The sequence below is a fragment of the Phoenix dactylifera genome, chromosome 11 (assembly GCF_051530095.1).
Source record: "Phoenix dactylifera cultivar Ajwa chromosome 11, Ajwa_hap1_PhDact_Kaust_v1.1, whole genome shotgun sequence".
NCBI lineage: Eukaryota > Viridiplantae > Streptophyta > Magnoliopsida > Arecales > Arecaceae > Phoenix > Phoenix dactylifera.
The window spans coordinates 21,501,950-21,521,983 of NC_143200.1; the positions used below are offsets into that span (position 1 = coordinate 21,501,950).

The 20,034-nt window shown below is 52.6% G+C and overlaps 1 protein-coding gene across 1 annotated transcript; it reads left to right on the forward strand.

Moving 5' to 3' along the window:
• Positions 1 to 15,814: 15,814 nt before the first annotated feature.
• On the forward strand, positions 15,815 to 19,381 carry LOC103713931 (omega-6 fatty acid desaturase, endoplasmic reticulum isozyme 2-like). The gene is made up of 2 exons (XM_008800986.5): positions 15,815 to 15,968; positions 17,815 to 19,381. The coding sequence occupies exon 2, from the start codon at positions 17,851 to 17,853 to the stop codon at positions 19,033 to 19,035; it is 1,185 nt and encodes a 394-aa protein (XP_008799208.1). The 5' UTR covers positions 15,815 to 15,968; positions 17,815 to 17,850; the 3' UTR covers positions 19,036 to 19,381.
• The last annotated feature ends 653 nt before the right edge of the window (positions 19,382 to 20,034 follow it).

Here is a 20,034-nt window from a genome sequence, read left to right on the forward strand (position 1 = left end):
CATCATTAGCAAATGCAAATCTCATATTCGTTTGTATGCCACTCCTTTGTGTTGTTTTGCAATATTTTTTATGCTTGAATGCAAGGTCGCGTGCGACATTTAAAGCCACCACATATATAAAGATTGTGATTTATTTGCTACCTAATTGTTCCCATTCTATATTTACACGCATCCTACATTGGCTTCATATGTTTTCACATCATTCCTTATTTGTTTTCTATGTGAAGTATCTATATCATGTAGCTTGACACGGGTGCTTAAGGAGAGTTTTTTTTTAACTGGAGGAGCCAAAAAAAAATTTTTTTATGGCAATTTATTTTGTTGGGAGTAATTTATTCCAAAAAATTAAAATCTAAAATATTCTACTTCAACAAATAATAGGCAGTAATAGGCTTAAAGAAAATAAATAGAGAAAGTGGAAAAATAAAACCCAAGATGATGAGGCGTGGTATGTTGGTCACTTTCCTTAAAGTAGATTTTTCCGCCTTGCAGTCTCTCGCAATGTTCCTTCTGCCTCAATGATTTGCACAGATCAAAGAAGCCTTCGAACCCATACTCAATATGCGGCAAGCCCGTTGATTGAAAGAAAAAGAGTAGAAAGGGGGAATATAAGTTTTCTGCTTTTGATTTTGTCCTCTATTTAATCCGTAGAGTTCTATTTATAGATTTCTTCAGGACAGACGCGACCAAAAACCGATCCAACGGTCAAAACTGGTAAGAAAGTTTGAAAAAATACTGGGAGTAGGGCCAGCGGATGCGAGGTCGATCGCGAAAAGAAGATCATCCCTAGGAAGAGGGCGCGTCGCGAAGAGGCGCAAGCGAGGAAGCGACGTGGCTCCTCGTGCCTCAAGCACGACTCCCACGAGCCTCGGATGAGTGCCTCGCGAAGAAGTCTTGGCGGCTCGACTACGGAGAATAAATTTGAGGAAAAGGAGAGTGGAACCCACAACCCCCTAATTAGAAAACTAATGCACACAACAACTGAGCCAAACTCCCATCTTAATATATATATATATATATATATATATATATATATATATATATATATATATAGGGGATTGATAACCTACTCTCTGTTATGATAGGTTATCAATCTACCCATTTTTCATTAGACAAAAAATACCCTTAATTTTTATAACTTTTAAGGGTACTTTATGTCTTTTTACAATCTCACATTTACTCACCCTCTTAACCCCTCCAGTTAATGCTCTCTCCCTCTCTCTCTCTCTCATACATATACATATACATATGCATACATAAATACATACATACATACACATACATACATACATACACACACATACATACATACACACATATACATACATACATAGACATACATACATACATATACATACATGCATACGTATGTATGTACATACATGCATACATACACACACCGGAGAGAGAGAGAGAGGGAGAGAACATTAATTGGGGTTGAGAGGGTGAGTTAATGTGAGATTGTAAAAAGACATAAAGCACCCTTAAAAGTTACAAAAAATAAGGGTATTTTTGTCCAATAAAAAATGGGTAGATTGATAACCTACCATAACAGAGAGTAGGTTATCAATCCCCATATATATATATATATGTGTGTGTGTGTGTGTGTGGGCGCGCGCGCGTGCGAATACACATGCGCGTGCGCGCGCGTGTGTGTTTTAAAGTATAAAAACTTTTAATCATCATTTAACCAAAAAATCTAACATATTTTTAGTTTATGCCTAAGCAAAGGTAAATTTTGGAATATAACTATGTATCCCTTGGGTAGATTTCTTTGAACGGTGAGTTTTTATCTATCAATTGTTTTAGTTCTTGGAGATTTTGGGTTTACCACTATTCTCAAATTTCTGGTTAGTGTTGGAATGTTCATTGTTGTCTTTTTTTCTCTATTTTTCCGGCATCATAGCTTGTCCTCACTGCCATTCACATCTTTCCACATATATATTTGCATTTGTGAATGTAATAATTATCAATGCAAATGCATGATGCAATGGAAGCAAGAAGACATGAGCAAGAGACAAAAATCTAGGGGGCAAATTTCTTCTTCATGATTTAAAGCAAATAATTCCCAGAGAAAAATCAAATGCCGTAACATGTATTCTAGGTAGTATGTAGTGTTGCATGAACCTTTCTCGATACTGTTTTGTCATTTTTCATACAAAAAGCTTTTCTCATCCTGACCATAAACACTTCTTGTTCTCTAACGCAATTTTAGCATTGCGTAATTTATCAAAACAAGTATTAATCCTGTTGGAGGAATACGGTTTTCTCCCGGTAATACAGTAACCCCGCCGCTAGAAGGCCGCATGATCGCCGACCTCGGACAACTGAGGTCGGCGTCCGACCTCAGAGCCTCCGACCTGGAGAATTCCCGACCTCAAAGGTTTATCCACGTCAGCCACCTACTACGGCCGTACCCCTCAGAGGTCTGGCCAAAGGCCATACCCTGCCGCTGTCCCAGCATTTATTACGCGTGATCTCTGCAAACCCCTGGATCACTCAACAATTGATGAAAGTCTCCGGCCTACTCAACAATTAATGCATACCGCCGGCTTACTCAACAATTAATGCACATGGCTCCAGTTATCTACGGACCCGCAACTCGCCACGGCAAGTCAGCCCAGCAGAGTCCAATCAACGATGATAAGTCCCTGATCTCGGCCATGCCTCCAACATCAATGCAATGATTCACCTGATCGTGCGCCAGTCTGAGCGGCATATCGAGCCGTACAAGCGGCCTCGTCCAATCACACCACAGGTACACCGACCCCCCCTTATAAAAGGGAACCTTCGCTTTTCAGAGGGGGGGGACAAAAAAACTAATAAACACACTTTCTTCTTCTCACATAGATGGCCCCCCTTCTGACTTGAGCGTCGGAGGGCTGGCGCCGGAAGACCCGGCCACCGGCTTTTTGCAGGCACCCCAACGGAGGACGCCACTCGCCGACGGACAGCCGCTCCGCTGCCGCTCCCCCTCCTCGACCGACGATCGCCCTCGGGTCCAATTTCCAGCAACAGTTGGCGCTAGAGGAAGGGCCCGAGTAGCGATCATGAAGTTGAGAAGCAAGGGAGCCTCCAATACCTCCCGGCGCCTCCCACAGAGTCCTGGACATTCCGTCCAGAATCCACCTACTCCGGCTGACCCGGTTCCCCAGGTTCAGCCAGAGCAATTCAATGCTTTGATGCAGCAAGTTCAGGTCCTGGCCGCCGCCGTTCAAGGCCTGCGGCGCGAGGAGGCCTTACCAACACACCCCCCGCAGGCCCAGGCCCTGCCAGAGTTTCCTCCCAACGGCCCAATTCCCCTAGGCCAGAATCTCCACGGCTCTTCCAGAGCCAACGACGAGGAGCGGACTTCCCCCCAGAGAGAGCTACCGGGGGGAGATCTCAACAGAAGACCCCAACCCTCTGAGGCTGAGTCAGCCCCAGACCACCGCGAGCTGGAGCAGACCACGACGACAATCCCACGGGTTGGGGAGCTCGACAGAAAAGTTGAGCACTTGGAGCGCCAGATCGCAGCGCTCCACAGTAGGAAGGCAAGGCAGGAGGGAGACTTTGAGTTCACTACCAAATCTCCCTTTTTCTGCCAGATCGAGGATGAGCCGGTCCCAGCGAGGTTCAAAATGCCTCAGGTGGAGCCCTATAATGGAATGACCGACCCTCTCGACCATTTGGAGAGCTACCGAGCCCTCATGGCTCTGCAAGGATCCTCGGAAGCTGTACTTTGCAAGGCCTTTCCAGCGACTCTTCGAGGGACCGCCCGGCTTTGGTTTTCTGGACTAAAGCCGAATACGGTATCCTCCTTTGAGCAACTCGGCAGGCAGTTCGCCACCAATTTTGCCGCCAGCCGGCGCCAACAACGGACGTCAGACTCCCTCCTGGACATCAAACAGAAGGAGGGGGAATCCCTCAAGGAGTATCTGGACCGCTTTACCGCCGCCACGTGGAAAGTTCGCGAGCTAGACCAGTCAATAGCCATGTCGGCTCTGAAGACTGGGGTTCGCTCCTACCGATTCCTCTTCTCCATCGAGAAGAGCTTCCCGGCCGACTTCACCGAAATGCTGGCCCGAGCCCGGAAGTATGCCAAGGCCGAGGAGGCAGTCGCCTCCAGGCGGGGAGCAATTGAGCCCGCCTCAAAGAAGCAGAAGAAACGCCGCGAGGAATGCGGCCGACAAGGGAGCCGATCCCCCCGTCGAGAAAAGAATCTCCTCCGACTGAGGAGCCCGCCCCGGCAGCAGGGACGACCTCAGCGGAGGACCCTTCCTCGACCGAGGTCTCCACCACGGCCTCGGACGTACCCAGGGAGGTACGAGAACTACACACCTGTCAATGCTCCCCGGACCGAGATCCTGATGGAAATCGAGGGTCGGGATTTCTTCCGACCCCCGCCTCCTATGCGGGATACGGGAGTTCCCCGCAATCCCAGGAAGTACTGCCGCTTCCACCGAGACCGCGGGCACGACATAGAGGATTGCTTCCAGCTCCGGGACGAGATAGAGGCGCTCATCCGCCGGGGAGTACTCAACCGGTTCGTGAGGAACCGACGCGAGGAAAGGAGGCCGACGGAAAACGCCACGCTGCCCGAAAATCCAGACGACAACAGGCCTATCGCCGGCACCATCAACATGATTGGAAGGGCCTCGGCAGGAGCAGCCGCCCAGGGAGCACCCCTAAAGCGCCCGCGTACTGATGAAGTCATCTCGTTCTCGGACGAGGACTTGGAAGGGGTCGAGACCCCTCACGATGACGCTGTGGTCATCTCTATGGTTGTAAATAGGTTTGATGTAAAACGTGTCCTAGTTGACAATGGAAGCTCAGCTAACGTTTTGTACTATCATGCCTACCAAAAAATGGGGTTGCCAGAAGGACATCTCCGGAAGATTAATGCCCCACTGGTTGGGTTCATCGGAGATTCGGTCCCGGTCGAAGGTGAGGCCAGCTTCCTTGTTACAGTTGGCCTCGCTCCCCGGGAGAGCACTGTGAGAACGGACTTCCTTGTGGTCCGTCTGCCCTCAGTCTACAACGCCATCCTTGGGCGGCCAGGGCTAAATGCCCTTCGGGCCGTGGTTTCAACCCGCCATCTGCTCGTGCGGTTCCCCACCGGCCGAGGAGTAGGCGAGATCCGCGGGGACCAGTTGGTTGCCAAGCAGTGCTACATGGCGGCCCACAGAGTAAGGCAACCGACCGAGGCGCCGATTCAGCCAACAGGCCCCTCACTACCCATAGAAACCCTGGATGCGAGGGACACCCTTTGGAAGAAGCAAGTAGAGCCTGGTGAGCTTCTTGTTCAAGTTCCGCTACAAGAAAATTTTTCCGAGCTAACTGTGCAGGTCGGCTCCGGCCTTGGCGCCTCCGAGAGGGATCACCTCGTTAGCTTCCTACGGGACAATGCTGATGTCTTCGCCTGGTCGCCTGCGGACGTACCGGGAATTGACCCTGAGGTCATGGTCCACCGACTCCAGGTAAAGCCAACCAGCAGACCTGTAAAGCAGAAGAAAAGGGGCTCCGCCCCGGAACGACAACGAGCTGCGGCCGAGGAGGTGGATAAGCTCCTCGGAGTCGGCTTTATTCGGGAGGTCTCCTACCCAGACTGGCTTGCCAACGTAGTCCTCGTAAAGAAGGCCAACGAGAAATGGCGCATGTGCGTGGACTACACCGACCTGAACAAGGCCTGCCCAAAAGATAGCTTCCCCCTCCCGAGCATCGACCAACTCGTCGATTCCACCTCGGGACACCAATTGCTGACTTTTATGGATGCCTTTTCAGGGTACAATCAAATCCGAATGGCGCCAGAAGACGAAGAGAAGACGGCCTTCATCACCGATAAGGGCACCTATTGCTACAAGGTGATGCCCTTCGGCCTAAAGAACGCTGGAGCCACCTATCAGAGGCTGGTCAGCCAAATTTTTAAAGACCAGATCGGCCAAAATATGGAAGTTTACGTGGACGACATGCTGGTGAAGAGCCGAGCGGCGGAGCACCATGTAGCTGACCTCAACGAAACATTCTCCAAGCTCAGGAGATACCGAATGAAGCTCAACCCAGCGAAGTGCGCGTTCGGAGTCACCTCGGGCAAGTTCCTGGGTTTCATAGTGATCCAGCGCGGAATTGAAGCCAACCCTGAGAAAATCCGAGCGCTGCAAGAAATGACGCCCCCGAGGACAGTCAAGGAGGTGCAGCGGCTTACCGGGCGGGTTGCCGCCTTGGAAAGATTCGTCTTCCGATCGGCCGAACGCTGCCTCCCATTCTTCAAGATCCTCAAGCGGCCAAAGGATTTCCAATGGTCAGAAGAATGCCAGCAGGCCTTCGAAGAGCTCAGAGGCCTTTTGGCCTCTCCCCCGCTGCTCACCAAACCGCAGAGGGATGAAGTCCTTTACTTGTATCTGGCTGTCTCTCCAGTTGCGATGAGCTCAGTCCTCGTCCGGGAAGAGGACAAGCTCCAAAAGCCGGTCTACTACATCAGCCGGGTTCTCAGGGATGCTGAGACCCGATACTCCAAACTCGAGAAGACCATCTTCGCTCTTATCATTTCGGCTCGGAGACTCAGGCCTTACTTCCAAGCCCACACAATAGCTATACTGACCAACCAGCCTATGAAGCAAATATTGCAAAGGTCGGATCGTGCGGGGAGGATCGCCAAATGGGCGGTTGAGCTCGGAGAATTTGACCTCGAATATCGGCCCAGGCCGGCTATCAAAGCTCAAATACTCGCCGATTTCATCGTAGAGTGTACCCTGCCGGACGACCCCGAGCTGCCATCCGTATCCATGGAGGAAGCACCAAGGCCACCATGGGTCCTACACTCGGACGGGTCTTCAACTTCGGGGGGTAGCGGAGCCGGACTCATCCTCACCAGTCCAAAGGGATGAAGTCCTTTACTTGTATCTGGCCGTCTCTCCAGTTGCGATGAGCTCAGTCCTCGTCCGGGAAGAGGACAAGCTCCAAAAGCCGGTCTACTACATCAGCCGGGTTCTCAGGGATGCTGAGACCCGATACTCCAAACTCAAAAAGACCATCTTCGCTCTTATCATTTCGGCTCGGAGACTCAGGCCTTACTTCCAAGCCCACACAATAGCTATACTGACCGACCAGCCTATGAAGCAAATATTGCAAAGGTCGGATCGTGCGGGGAGGATCGCCAAATGGGCGGTTGAGCTCGGAGAATTTGACCTCGAATATCGGCCCAGGCCGGCTATCAAAGCTCAAATACTCACCGATTTCATCGTAGAGTATACCCTGCCGGACGACCCCGAGCTGCCATCCGTATCCATGGAGGAAGCACCAAGGCCACCATGGGTCCTACACTCGGACGGGTCTTCAACTTCGGGGGGTAGCGGAGCCGGACTCATCCTCACCAGTCCAGACGGGGTGGTGGCCGAGCAAGCCTTGCGCCTCGAGTTCCCGGCCTCGAACAACGAGGCTGAGTATGAGGCTCTCATCGCCGGGCTCAAGCTGGCGAAAGAACTGAAAGTGGAAGACCTGAGAGCCTTCAGCGATTCCCAGCTGGTGGTAAGCCAGATCCAGGGAGACTTTGAAGCAAAAGAGTCATCCATGCAGAAATATCTCCAAAAGGTGCGGGAATTTATGTCTACTCTGAACTCTTTTGATATTCAGCACATTTCCAGAGCGGAGAATTTCAAGGCAGACCAGCTGTCCAAGCTGGCAACCTCCCGCATGAGCGAGCTTCCCAAGGGGACAACGCTCGAGTACCTACAGGCTCCCAGCACGGTGGAACCAGAACCTACCATGTGTATCGACTTTGAACCGAGCTGGATCGACGGGTTCGTCTGCTACCTTCAGGACGGAACCCTACCCCATGACGAGACAGAAGCTCGTCGAATCAAGCGCCAAGCTCCCCAGTATGTTTTGTACGAAAACAGACTTTATCGTCGATCATTTACTTCTCCTCTTCTCAGATGCCTCCGCCCCTCTGAGGCGGACTATGCCCTCCGAGAGGTCCATGAAGGAATCTGCGGAAATCACTTGGGGGGTCGGGCATTAGCCCATAAGATCCCGCGGTAAGGATATTACTGGCCCACGCTCCAGAAAGATGCGACGGATTTCATCCAGAAGTGCGACCGGTGTCAACGGAACGCTAATATCCAGCGCCGACCTTCAGCCCTGCTGACTTCCATCATCGCCCCTGGCCGTTTGCCCAATGGGGGATCGACATTCTGGGGCCCTTTCCTCTGGCCACCGGACAAAGAAAGTTTCTGGTCGTCTCCATCGATTACTTCACCAAATGGGTCGAAGCCGAACCTGTAGCCCGGATCACCGAGCAAAAGATGCGGGACTTCGTGTGGAAGTCCATAATTTGCAGATTCGGACTACCCCGTATCCTTATATCCGACAATGGTCGGCAGTTCGACAATGCCCACTTCAGGGAGTTTTGCTCTGAGCTCGGCATTGACCACCGCTTCACCTCGGTCGCCCATCTCCAGACAAACGGGGAAACCGAGGTAACTAACCGTACTATCTTGCAGGGACTCAAGGCTAGGCTGGATCGGTCCAAAGGACAGTGGGTCGAGGACTTGTACAACGTCCTCTGGGCGTACCAGACCACGTTCCGACTGCCCACGGAAGAGACCCCCTTCAACCTAGCATACGGCACTGAAGCTGTCATCCCGCTGGAAATTGGCCTCCCTTCTTCAAGGGTGGAGCATTACGACCCCGACACCAATTCTTCCCGGCTTAGGAATAACTTGGACCTTGTTGAAGAGACCCGAGAGGTCGCCCGGGTCCGCATGGCAAGATATCAACAGAAGACGACCCAATACTACAACTCCAGAGTCAAGCCCAAACTCTTCAAAGTAGGGGACCTCGTCCTCAGGAGAGCCGAGGCTTCTCAACCGACCGAGCAAGGAAAGCTCGCCCCAAATTGGGAAGGGCCGTACCAGATCGCCCGAGTACAACGACCCGAAGCGTACAAATTGAAGTCCTTAGAGGGGACTCTAATTCCACGAAGCTGGAACTCCGAGAATCTACGGATGTATTACCAATGAAACCCCTAGGGGTTCTGGGCAATCAGGAACATGGATTCAAATCTCCTCCTTATAATGGTTTATCTCTTTTCAATAATTATGACTCCTCTGATGCTGGGTCGTTTGTGATCCTCAGATTCCTCGACAAAGTTCGGGATGCCTCGAGGTTCGGCCGTAGAGTCCCAAACTCCCTCGACCTCGGAAAGTATCGCAGGACGACAGAGCATCGACCTGACGCAAAATACCTCGACAAAGTTCGGGATGTCCCGAGGTTCGACCGTAGAGTCCCAAACTCCCTCGACCTCGGGAAGCGTCGCAGGTCGACAGTGCGTTCCCAGACCCCTCGACCTTGCGCACGATTCCTCGACAAAGTTCGGGATGCCCCGAGGTTCGACCGTAGAGTCCCAAACTCCCTCGACCTCGGAAAGCGTCGCAGGTCGACAGTGCGTTCCCAGACCCCTCGACCTTGCGCACGATTCCTCGACAAAGTTCGGGATGCCCCGAGGTTCGACCGTAGAGTCCCAAACTCCCTCGACCTCGGGAAGCGTCGCAGGTCGACAGTGCGTTCCCAGACCCCTCGACCTTGCGCACGATTCCTCGACAAAGTTCGGGATGCCCCGAGGTTCGACCGTAGAGTCCCAAACTCCCTCAACCTCGGGAAGCGTCGCAGGTCGACAGTGCGTTCCCAGACCCCTCGACCTTGCGCATGATTCCTCGACAAAGTTCGGGATGCCCCGAGGTTCGACCGTAGAGTCTCAAACTCCCTCGACCTCGGGAAGCGTCGCAGGTCGATAGTGCGTTCCCAGACCCCTCGACCTCGCGCACGATACCCCGAGAAAGCTCGGGATGCCCCGTGAGTCGACCGTAGAGTCTCAAACTCCCTCGACCTCGGGATGTACCACCGGATCAACTGCAAGCTCGAGCTTCAGGTGTTGAGCTCGACTCTCCGACTGAAGCCAGAATGCCCCGAGAACCGGTCCCAAGCTCCCTCGACCTTGGGACGATGGGGCAGTACCTTCGCAGCCCCCCCGAAAATGCTCGTGATTAACAACAAAGCATCTCCAAAATGTTCGTGGGTAACAACAAAACAACGCTCACACAGATTTTCGATGGCAACTATTTCTCCTATTGTGACCGGCGTCCCCGGAAGGAGGACCCTGAACAAAAGAGCGTTCACAAAAATTAGTCGAAAAGCAAAGCTGCCGACTTCGGCCTGGGAGAAGTGCGACGCGGAAGAACCGTCACGTCGCCTCGACGTAGCTGAGTCGACCACAAGCCAAAGAAGGCTACTGAGTCGACCTGAAGCACTTGACTCCTGCTGCATGAGGTACATCCTGCTTTATGATTGCCTCGTCATATTTATCTACGTATTATCGACGGAACTCCGACTAAAATCTGGCCAAGGTCGGATTGCTCTTGCGAGTCGGTGAACGAGGGCCTAATTCGGCCCCCATAAATTTATGAAGATAACCTCGACCGTGGGCGCATTGATCAGAAGGGCCGAAATGTTCTCCGTGGGTTCCGACCCCGTGCACCTAAACCTCGGCAGGGTCCGAGGGAGATAGCTGTGAAAGCCCTAGTGGTGATTTGGTTAGTGGCTCATACTCCCCTTCGGAGGACGGCGCTAACCCCTCTTTATAGACCTACGGTCTGAAAACCGAGCTCGAAAAGCTCGGCTAGACCTCCGAGAAGCGGCCTAGCACGGCCCCACTTGGCGGTCAGAGGCCCAAACCCAACGCCTCTAGAATCTAAGAACTAAGCTCGGCGACCCTCGCGATCTTCGGGTCCGAGCTACAAGACTTGGTGAAATTTCCTAAAATTTGAGCTAGGAGCCCCCCTAGTTAGTGTAATCGGAGTTCGAACACTCAAACAAGTTAGAAGAAAGAAAGGCTAAGCACGGCCAAAAAACATGCCTTTATTAAGCAGCCCGGGGGCTCGGATACAAAGTCGAGAGTCGGCAAAAGTACCGACCTCGTTTACAAGCAAAAAAGACAAAGGGAGAAAGGTAAACACGGAGAAGTGAAAAGAAATCTTTTCATTTATGATGAAACGCCGAAAAAGCTAAGTACAAAATCAGAGGTCGACCAATCAACAGTCTTGAAGGCCGACCTCATCTACAACAAAAAAAAAAAAGAGAGAAAGAAGAAAAGAGAGAAGAAAGAAAATCTACGCCCTAAGAGGCGGCAGCAGCATCGGCGTCACCCTCAGGGTCGTCTATGGTGACGACCTGGGGGCCTTCGGCAGGCACGGGCCCGGGGTCTGCGGCGGAAACCTCGGCGGACACCTCGGTAATTCCGCGAGGGGGAACCTCCGTCGCCGCCAGCGCAGCTGAGTCCGCCTCAGCCTCGGTGGACTCCTCCTCGGCTGCGAGGGCATCGGGGACGTCATCATCGGAGTCGACGCCCAACCTCATCCTCGGACGAATTGCGGAGAGGTCGTACTGGGGGCATAACCGAGTCATCTGCCTCCGGAAGTTTTCGAAACCCCGGAGGAACCCATCCACAGTCTCCTCCTCCAACATATCACGGAACTCTTCCGACTCCTTGAAGAGCTCCACGGCGTTTTCGGCCCGCTCGAGCGCCTTCTTCTCCCGGGCCTCGAGCTGCTCGATCTTGAGGCGGAAGACCCCGCCCTCGTACCTGAGGCCCGCGATCTCGGACTGGGCCTCCCCCAGACGCGCCTCAGAGGCACGCAAGGCCGACTTCGCCAGCGAATGGGCGGCCCTCTCCTCCTTGAGCACCTCGACCATAGCCAGGCGCCCGGCCTCAGTGGCCTCCCTCTGCGCCTCGGCCTCGGATAGTGCCGCCTCTAGCTCGGCGATTCTTTTCTTAGCCGGCTCCAGCTGCCGGCTAACTCGCCGAGTCTCTTCTTGACACCCTTGGGCGATGAACACCAGGGTGTCAACCTCATGAATGTGCTGCAAGGGAAAAAGAGGAAAACGCTTATGAGCTGAAAGACCTACAATATGCTCGCCGACAGCCTAAGGGAAATAAGGAAAGTAGCTTACCCGAGCGGTATTACGGTAAGTACCGTCGACGATCTCTTCCAACGGGATGTTGGTAAACTCGGCCCGGTCCGCTGGAAGCATTGCACGCCGAAACACGGCTCGTGCAACGTCGGCATCATGGATAGCCGAGCTCCCATCGAGGATTGGGGATCCCGGCTCGCCCGACTCCTCTCGCCGGGCCCTCGAAGAGCTCGGCTCCTCCGAGCTGGGGACCTCAGAGCCTCTGGCCGGCGCCGGTCCCGGGCGCCGTAGGTGAATGGGGGTCGGCCTCCCCCGCTGGGCGACAGGAGCGGGACAGAGAGGGGCCGTTGTGCCTGCGTCGCCAGCGTCCTGCGTCCGCCCCTGATCAGATACAGAGGCCCCCGCCTCCGAGCCCCTCGCCCCGGCCGATGTAGAAGCACCGGCTGACCTCGACTTCTTCCGAGGCTGGGGAATTGCCCCCCCGGCCTCGGCCTCCCGCCTCTTCAATCGGGAGAAAAGAGACGTGCTGCTGGTCGGCATGTGAGGGATGTCTGAAACCAAAAATTTTCCTAAGTATCAGACCACCGTTAGGGAAAAAGAGAGAACAAGTAAAAACAAGGCGATGCGACTACTCTTACCCTCGGGGCGCGCCGAACTTAAGCCCACGCTTGCCAAGGCGCCCTCTCGTAGGAGCTCGGTCAGGTTGAACCCCTTCTCGAGAGCCCGCAGAGAGTCCAAAACCCTCGACTCCCTCCCCGAGGGATTGGAAAGCCTATTGAGGGCTTTCAGCCGCGGGTGCCCCCACCTCGGGTCGAACCCCCACGGCGCCTCGGACGCAAGAAAGAAAGATTTCCCCTTCCACTCATGAATAGAGGAAGGGGCACCCTGGAAGAGTGACATACCGCCCCGAAAGGCAAAGTATAGCCACCCCGCATCCGCCGGGTTTTTCTTCAATAAAAAACACCGGCGGAAAACGCTCACCGAGATCGGGATCCCGTGCCCAAGACACAAGGACAGAAACCCGATTATGGTCCTCCACGAGTTCGGAGCAAGCTGTGCTGGAACGAGTTGGTACTCTACCAGCAGGTTGCTCACGAACTCGTGAACAGGAAACCGCAAGCCGGCCCAGAGCGTCTCGCGATAGATCGCGATCCGACCTGGGGGCGGCCGCGTCACCCTGTCTTCTGGCCCTGCGGTTTCGAGACGAAATCCGGGCTGGAAGAAGAACCGGGAGCGGATCAACTCCAACTCCTCCCCCGACAGACTCGACCCCACATCCTCTGGACCAGAACCCATCCTACAGGAAAGTGGAACAAGCCGGAGGAAAAGAAAATGAAGAGGAGGGGGAAGAAGAACCCTAACTGGTACAGGGTAGAGACCTACGGGGAAGTCGCCGGAAATCGCTCCGGGCACCGTCGGCAAGATTGGGTTGAGAGGAGGAGCAAAGAAGGAGACGGCAAAGACAAAGGCAACCAAATAGAACCTTTAGGGCAGGTTCGTGGGGTTTATATAGGCCCCCCTAACGGCCCAGATCGGCGGGCTCGGTTCCCGCCCCCCGCTCGGATTGCGCCATGTGTCGGCCTCAGAAGCCGAAGCACTGTATTGAATCCAGAGCAATGAATCGAGTACGAAATCGAAGCGCCGTCCCATCGGATCTCGCGGCCTCATCATGGGTCCGAAAAATCGGACCATCTTGAAAGACGAGCGGACGCCACTCCCGCTTCCTCCGTTTAATAGGCCTCAGGGACACGTGGAGCGTCGATCTAGCCCCCGCTTTCCCTGATCGTTGTCCCACCAATACGAGAACAGAAACACCCGACCTTGGATCGTGCCACGTATTCACTTTGAGGCACGAAACGACGTACCTATTTAAGAGGGGAGCCTCGACCACGAGATCGAGGCGCCGCCTCATTGGGCCCAGGAATCCTCATCATGAGTTCTCCGAACGAAGCGACTTCGGAGATCCAAGGGGCGTTGTCCTCGTTGTAGCCGCCTCGGGATGCCTAAGGGCGCAGACCCCGTCATAAGTCCGCCACCTAAAGGCGACCTCGAGGTACCAAAGGACGCAAACTCCGTCATAAAAGCTCCCGGACACGTAAGGACGCAGACGCGATTCTCTCCGACCTCGATAACCGCAAGGACATTTTCTACTTCTCGCATCCGAGCCTGCAAGCTGCTCGGACTCGGAAGTCGGGGGGTAGTATTGGGGGAATACGGTTTTCCCCCGGTAATACAGTAACCCCGCCGCTAGAAGGCCGCATGATCGCCGACCTCGGACAACTGAGGTCGGCGTCCGACCTCAAAGCCTCCGACCTGAAGAATTCCCGACCTCAAAGGTTTATCCACGTCAGCCACCTACTACGGCCGTACCCCTCAGAGGTCTGGCCAAAGGCCATACCCTGCCGCTGTCCCAGCATTTATTACGCGTGATCTCTGCAAACCCCTGGATCACTCAACAATTGATGAAAGTCTCCGGCCTACTCAACAATTAATGCATACCGCCGGCTTACTCAACAATTAATGCGCATGGCTCCAGTTATCTACGGACCCGCAACTCGCCACGGCAAGTCAGCCCAGCAGAGTCCAATCAACGATGATAAGTCCCTGATCTCGGCCATGCCTCCAACATCAATGCAATGATTCACCTGATCGTGCGCCAGTCTGAGCGGCATATCGAGCCGTACAAGCGGCCTCGTCCAATCACACCACAGGTACACCGACCCCCCCTTATAAAAGGGAACCTTCGCTTTTCAGAGGGGGGGACAAAAAAACTAATAAATACACTTTCTTCTTCTCACATAGATGGCCCCCCTTCTGACTTGAGCGTCGGAGGGCCGGCGCCGGAAGACCCGGCCACCGGCTTTTTGCAGGCACCCCAACGGAGGACACCACTCGCCGACGGACAGCCGCTCCGCTGCCGCTCCCCCTCCTCGACCGATGATCGCCCTCGGGTCCAATTTCCAGCAACAAATCCTAATCTCTAAGTTGTTGCATTCAGACAAAACCTAAGGTGATATGTCAACTAGAGTGGCAATGCTTAATCATTAACCCATTTAACTTAGTTCAATGTAGATTAACTATTTAATGAAATAATAAAATTTATTTTTTTTGTTTTATTTAATAAATAAATTGGATTCGGATTGATAAATTTTTTAATTATTTTGCAATCAACGTGTCGAGCGAGCCCATGGGCGATGTTTTGCGGTGTTACATTCAGCCTACATGACACCAAAATTGCCACATCACAAAGAAATATCTCATTACTTTATAAATATTCAAATAATTCAAAAGCAGCTGCTCAGAGTCTGAATTATTTTTATTACATCTTAATTAAAAAAAAAAATCGGGCAGAAGACACGATAGGGCGTCAATCGGGCAGAAGATCCGTATACGACGTCCTAATAACCAAATTACCACCCTGCCCTTACAATAGAAGCGCACTTGGAGGAGAAAAATGGCCTTTTAGTAATCTGAGGCGCGCACGGCATGCACCGGCCCAGTGCCCGATTTCCCAGCACGGCGACGGGTGTTCGACGTCAAATGTTTAAAACATAGGGCTAATTCGGTCATTTTGGCACAAAATACCGGATATTTTCCTCTCGTGCGAACTCTGGCCGTCCAAGTGCCATTTCCTTCGGGGGCCACGAACGGGCGAACGGCGGAGATGGGTCGGTAACTGGGCCCTGTGGCATGGCGGGCCTTCCTCGCATTTTCCCTCTGCTGCCCCGTCAAATGATCCAATCGAACATAGCCACGTGTCCCGAACGACGATTTCCGAGGGTACGGTGCCTCCACGGCGTTATACGTGGGGCCCAGGGGTGGGCCCATCGCCCATCGCACGCCATGGAGCGAGGAGAGCTTAAATACCGCACCTCCAGGGGCTGGGAGGAAGCCCTCGGAGGACGGCGAAAGGGTGGGGAAGCGGGTGCGAGAGATTAAATATATATTCTCTTTTTATATGTTTGTTCTCTCCTCTCGCTCTCCACCCTCCAAGTGATTACTCGGCCATTTTTTTCCCTCAGGTACGGACAATTCTCCTTCATCCCCCTTTTTTTTCGGTTTGATTTCTATTATGCTGTTCCCCGGATTTTTCTTGTTTTATTCGATGAGTGGATACGGTTGTCTGCATCGAAATCAATCTCTTGGTTTTGCGACTTGGTTCGCTTAGATCTTGTGGTTACTATCTGTTCTTCGATGGGAATGCGTTTTTTGGTTGGATTACATAGATCTGGAATCCAACTTCCGCATTCGTAAAATTTTCTGCACCTATTTGTCTCGCTACTTGTTTGGTAGGTCTGTATCCCACCTCACATTCTCTACCAAAAATAGGGATTTCCTTTCCCTAAAATAGGAAACAAATCTTCTTTCCTTTCCTCTTATCTGTTAAATCTGGGTGGGACGAGAACCGTACGGTAACTTTCTAGCTTTGAGTTGAATTTCCACTTTGGATCGCATTTCTAAGGGATTTCTCTTGTCCCTTTTTCAGGCATCGTGAAGATTTTTATTTTTTTATTTGTTTTCTTCAAATAGTTGGATGCGTGTGAGGTGGAAGTGGTTTTAAGTCGTCACTTCGTTTGTCTATTTATTTATATTTTACTCGCCGACATCGAGATGTTGGAGTTGGTTTGGTCGCCGTGCCGCCCGGCGGCTCCTCGTTCGTTTTACTGATTCAAAGAATACAATGATAGTTTATTTCCATATTGTCCTTCCGCTTTACGTGGACGCCTTCATTAGTTTCCGTAAATAGTTTCCACGATGAAGGGCCTTTTCGTCCGCTTGGAAAAAGTCATTCCTCCCTGAATTATGGAAAGCTTCAACTTTGTTCGCCCTATTTCTGGGATACCGACTAGCTTTGGCCGACCAACGTATATGCTGACCGTCCGATCTCCCTTGTCCGAGTCGCATGGACGGCCTAGACGCACCACAAGTGTTTCCGAAGGCGGTAAGATTTAGGTACCAAAGAGAGAAGAGTGGTGTCCGGCTGCACGGACGGCGTATGGAACGAACGGCCATATAGTTGTCGCTTTGCATGCATAGTAGTCTAATAGCGTTACCAAAGAGCTAATAGTTGTCGCTTTGCTTTTTTTTTTCCTTGAAAAATAAGTTAGGGGTGAATAGTTTTTGTAAAAAAATCATTAAAACAATGAGAAATAATACTTCCTGCATTTTTTGATAAATAATAAGGCATTGTCAGTAATGAAGGTATTTTTTGTTAATTTTGCGCCATTTATGGATCTTTTTTTTTTTTGAGAAAAACTATCATTTAGTTTATATTAGCATATTTTCCTTTTAAATACAGTTTTGATATTATGATTTTTGTATATATTTTAAAGTTATTTTCACGCGAGATTTCTCGCAAGAAGCATTGGCTGCCTTATCTGATCCACGGAGGCTGCAGATTACGCAATCTCTCGCCTCTAGGGTTTGTGGTATCAGAGCAAGGAATAAAGTAAAAGACGGCAACTGCCCTGTTTCGGCATCCCGGTGGACCAGCCTGTCACCCAGATTTGTTTTCTTTTTTTAATGAACAAGGTTCGTAAAAACGAATGGCTGTGATTGGTGATGCGTACGGCAACGTGTGCACGCGGTGCAGGAAATAATTTGTCCTGCGCAAGCGCATGCCTCGCTGCCTCTCACTTTGTATCTCGTCAACATCACGTGCTCCCTTCGCGCGCGCTCTTTCTTGTTTTTTTTAATAATATTTTTATGGATTGTAACTAAATGATGAATTACTCCTAAAAAGGATGAGGAAAAGAAAAAGTTATTCTTATTTACCAATTGGTCCAGCGGTAAGTACTTATCTTTTGTATGTATCTGGTCACCTGCGGTACGCGTGACCGTCTTTGTTGCTGTCTGTGGTGGTAGCAGCGATCTCGCTGGAGAGGCGGTAATCACGTAACGGCGATGGGCGCGGGCGGACGAATGACGGCGAAAGAGCGGGAGGACCAGTCGGCGGCGGAGGCGACGGCCCACCGCCCCGACGAGGACCCCTCCCTCCGGCGGTCGCCGACGGAGAAGCCCCCATTCGCATTGAGCCAGATCAAGAAGGCCATCCCCCCGCACTGCTTCCAGCGGTCCGTCCTCCGCTCCTTCTCCTACGTCGTCCACGACCTCGTCGTCTCCGCCGCCCTCTTCTACGTGGCCCTCGCCGTCATCCCGGCCCTTTCCCCACCGCTCCTCCGCCTCGCAGCCTGGCCTGTCTACTGGGCCGCCCAGGGCTGCATCCTCACCGGCTTGTGGGTCATCGCCCACGAGTGCGGCCACCACGCCTTCTCCGACTCCTCCCTCCTGGACGACCTCGTCGGCCTCGTCCTCCACTCCGCCCTCCTCGTCCCCTACTTCTCCTGGAAGATCAGCCACCGCCGCCACCACTCCAACACCGGCTCGCTCGACCGCGACGAGGTCTTCGTCCCCAAGCGCAAGTCCGCCCTCGCCTGGTACTCCAGGTACCTCAACAACCCCCCGGGCCGCGTCCTCTTCCTGGCGGTGACCCTGACCCTCGGCTGGCCCCTGTACCTCGCCTTCAACATCTCCGGCCGTCCGTACCCCCGGTTCGCCTGCCACTACGACCCCTACGGCCCGATCTACTCGCACCGGGAGCGGGCCCAGATCTTCATCGCCGACGCGGGCGTCCTCGCGGCGTTCTACGCGCTGTGCCGGCTCGCGGGGCCGTTCGGCCTCTGGTGGGTGGTGCGGGTCTACGGTGTGCCGCTGCTGATCGTGAACGGGTGGCTGGTGACGATCACGTACCTGCAGCACACCCACGCGTCGCTGCCGCACTACGACTCGAGCGAGTGGGACTGGCTCCGCGGCGCGCTGGCGACGGTGGACCGGGATTACGGGGTGCTCAACCGGGTGTTCCATCATATCACGGACACCCACGTGGCCCACCACCTCTTCTCCACCATGCCTCATTACCATGCCCTGGAAGCCACCAAGGCCATCCGTCCCATCCTCGGAGAGTACTACCAGTTCGACGGGACGCCGGTGTTCAAGGCCTTGTGGAGGGAGGCGAAGGAGTGCATCTACGTGGAGCCGGACGAGGCTGGAGAGAAGAAGGGCGTGTTCTGGTACCGGAACAAGCTCTGAAGAAGCTAGGAGAAATTATCAACAAGGTTTAGAGACAGAAGACGTTAGGACCCGACCGGCACACCTACGCCGGATGCCTCCACTGAGTGTTCTCTCTTCTACCAAGTGGGGAGGGATTTAGTGGTGGTGGTGGTGATGGTGCTCCGTCCGCTAGTGTTTGTCCCTTTTTTTTTTCTTTCCTTTCCTGTGTCAGCGCTGCTCTCTTTGGTTTCAAGGTTCTTCTGTTGGCCTCTCTTGTTTTGCCTGCGGTTCCTCTGTTTCAGTTGCTCTGAAAGATAATGGTGAAAGATTATGAGGAAAAAGAAACATTTGGAGGAAACAGAAAAAAAAAAACAAAAATTTTTTATGTGCTTTCCCTCGTATGATCTCTCACTCACATCTTTTGCTGCAGTAAAGCGCAATCTACTTAAAGAACACAGGTTCTCCACCCTTGGAGCGAGCAGAGCAGGAGAGGTTTTTGCCGAGAATAAACTTATAAAGATATTTCCATTAATGTAGGGTATTTCCCTATTTGATATTTGATGCTCCCGTGGACCGATGTATTGAGCTGTTCCTAGAATGACACGGGGAATTACGGTCGCACTATATTTTGACGCAAAATGTTTTTTGTTCTGTTTATTCACCTATGCAGAACTTTAGGTGGTATAGGTGAATAAATTGCAGGTCGCCTTCTGGCGGATACAGCAGAACCCATTGTCACTATGGGTTCGAGTGAAGCCCAATTCCACTATTAGGTCAGTGAGCGCCACCTTATTCACAAACTAATGGAATCAAGTCCACTCAACAGGCCCCATGACATTAGGAAATGGACTTCTTGCCATGGCAATCAGGGAGGGACCAATTTGGGGTCGAGGGAGCGGTGGCAGGCACAAGTTCAAACGGTCGGTGCGCGGAGGAACAAATCCTAGGTGGTCCTCATTTTGGCATGCGTGAAAGAATCATTCATCTTTTTTCGGAACATCAATCAATCATGCAGTAGCCGCTCCGAGATCCATACAG

Excerpts from the sequence above, each read along its gene's own strand:
- LOC103713931 (XM_008800986.5), top strand. The coding sequence starts at position 17,851 with ATGGGCGCGGGCGGACGAATGACGGCGAAAGAGCGGGAGGACCAGTCG.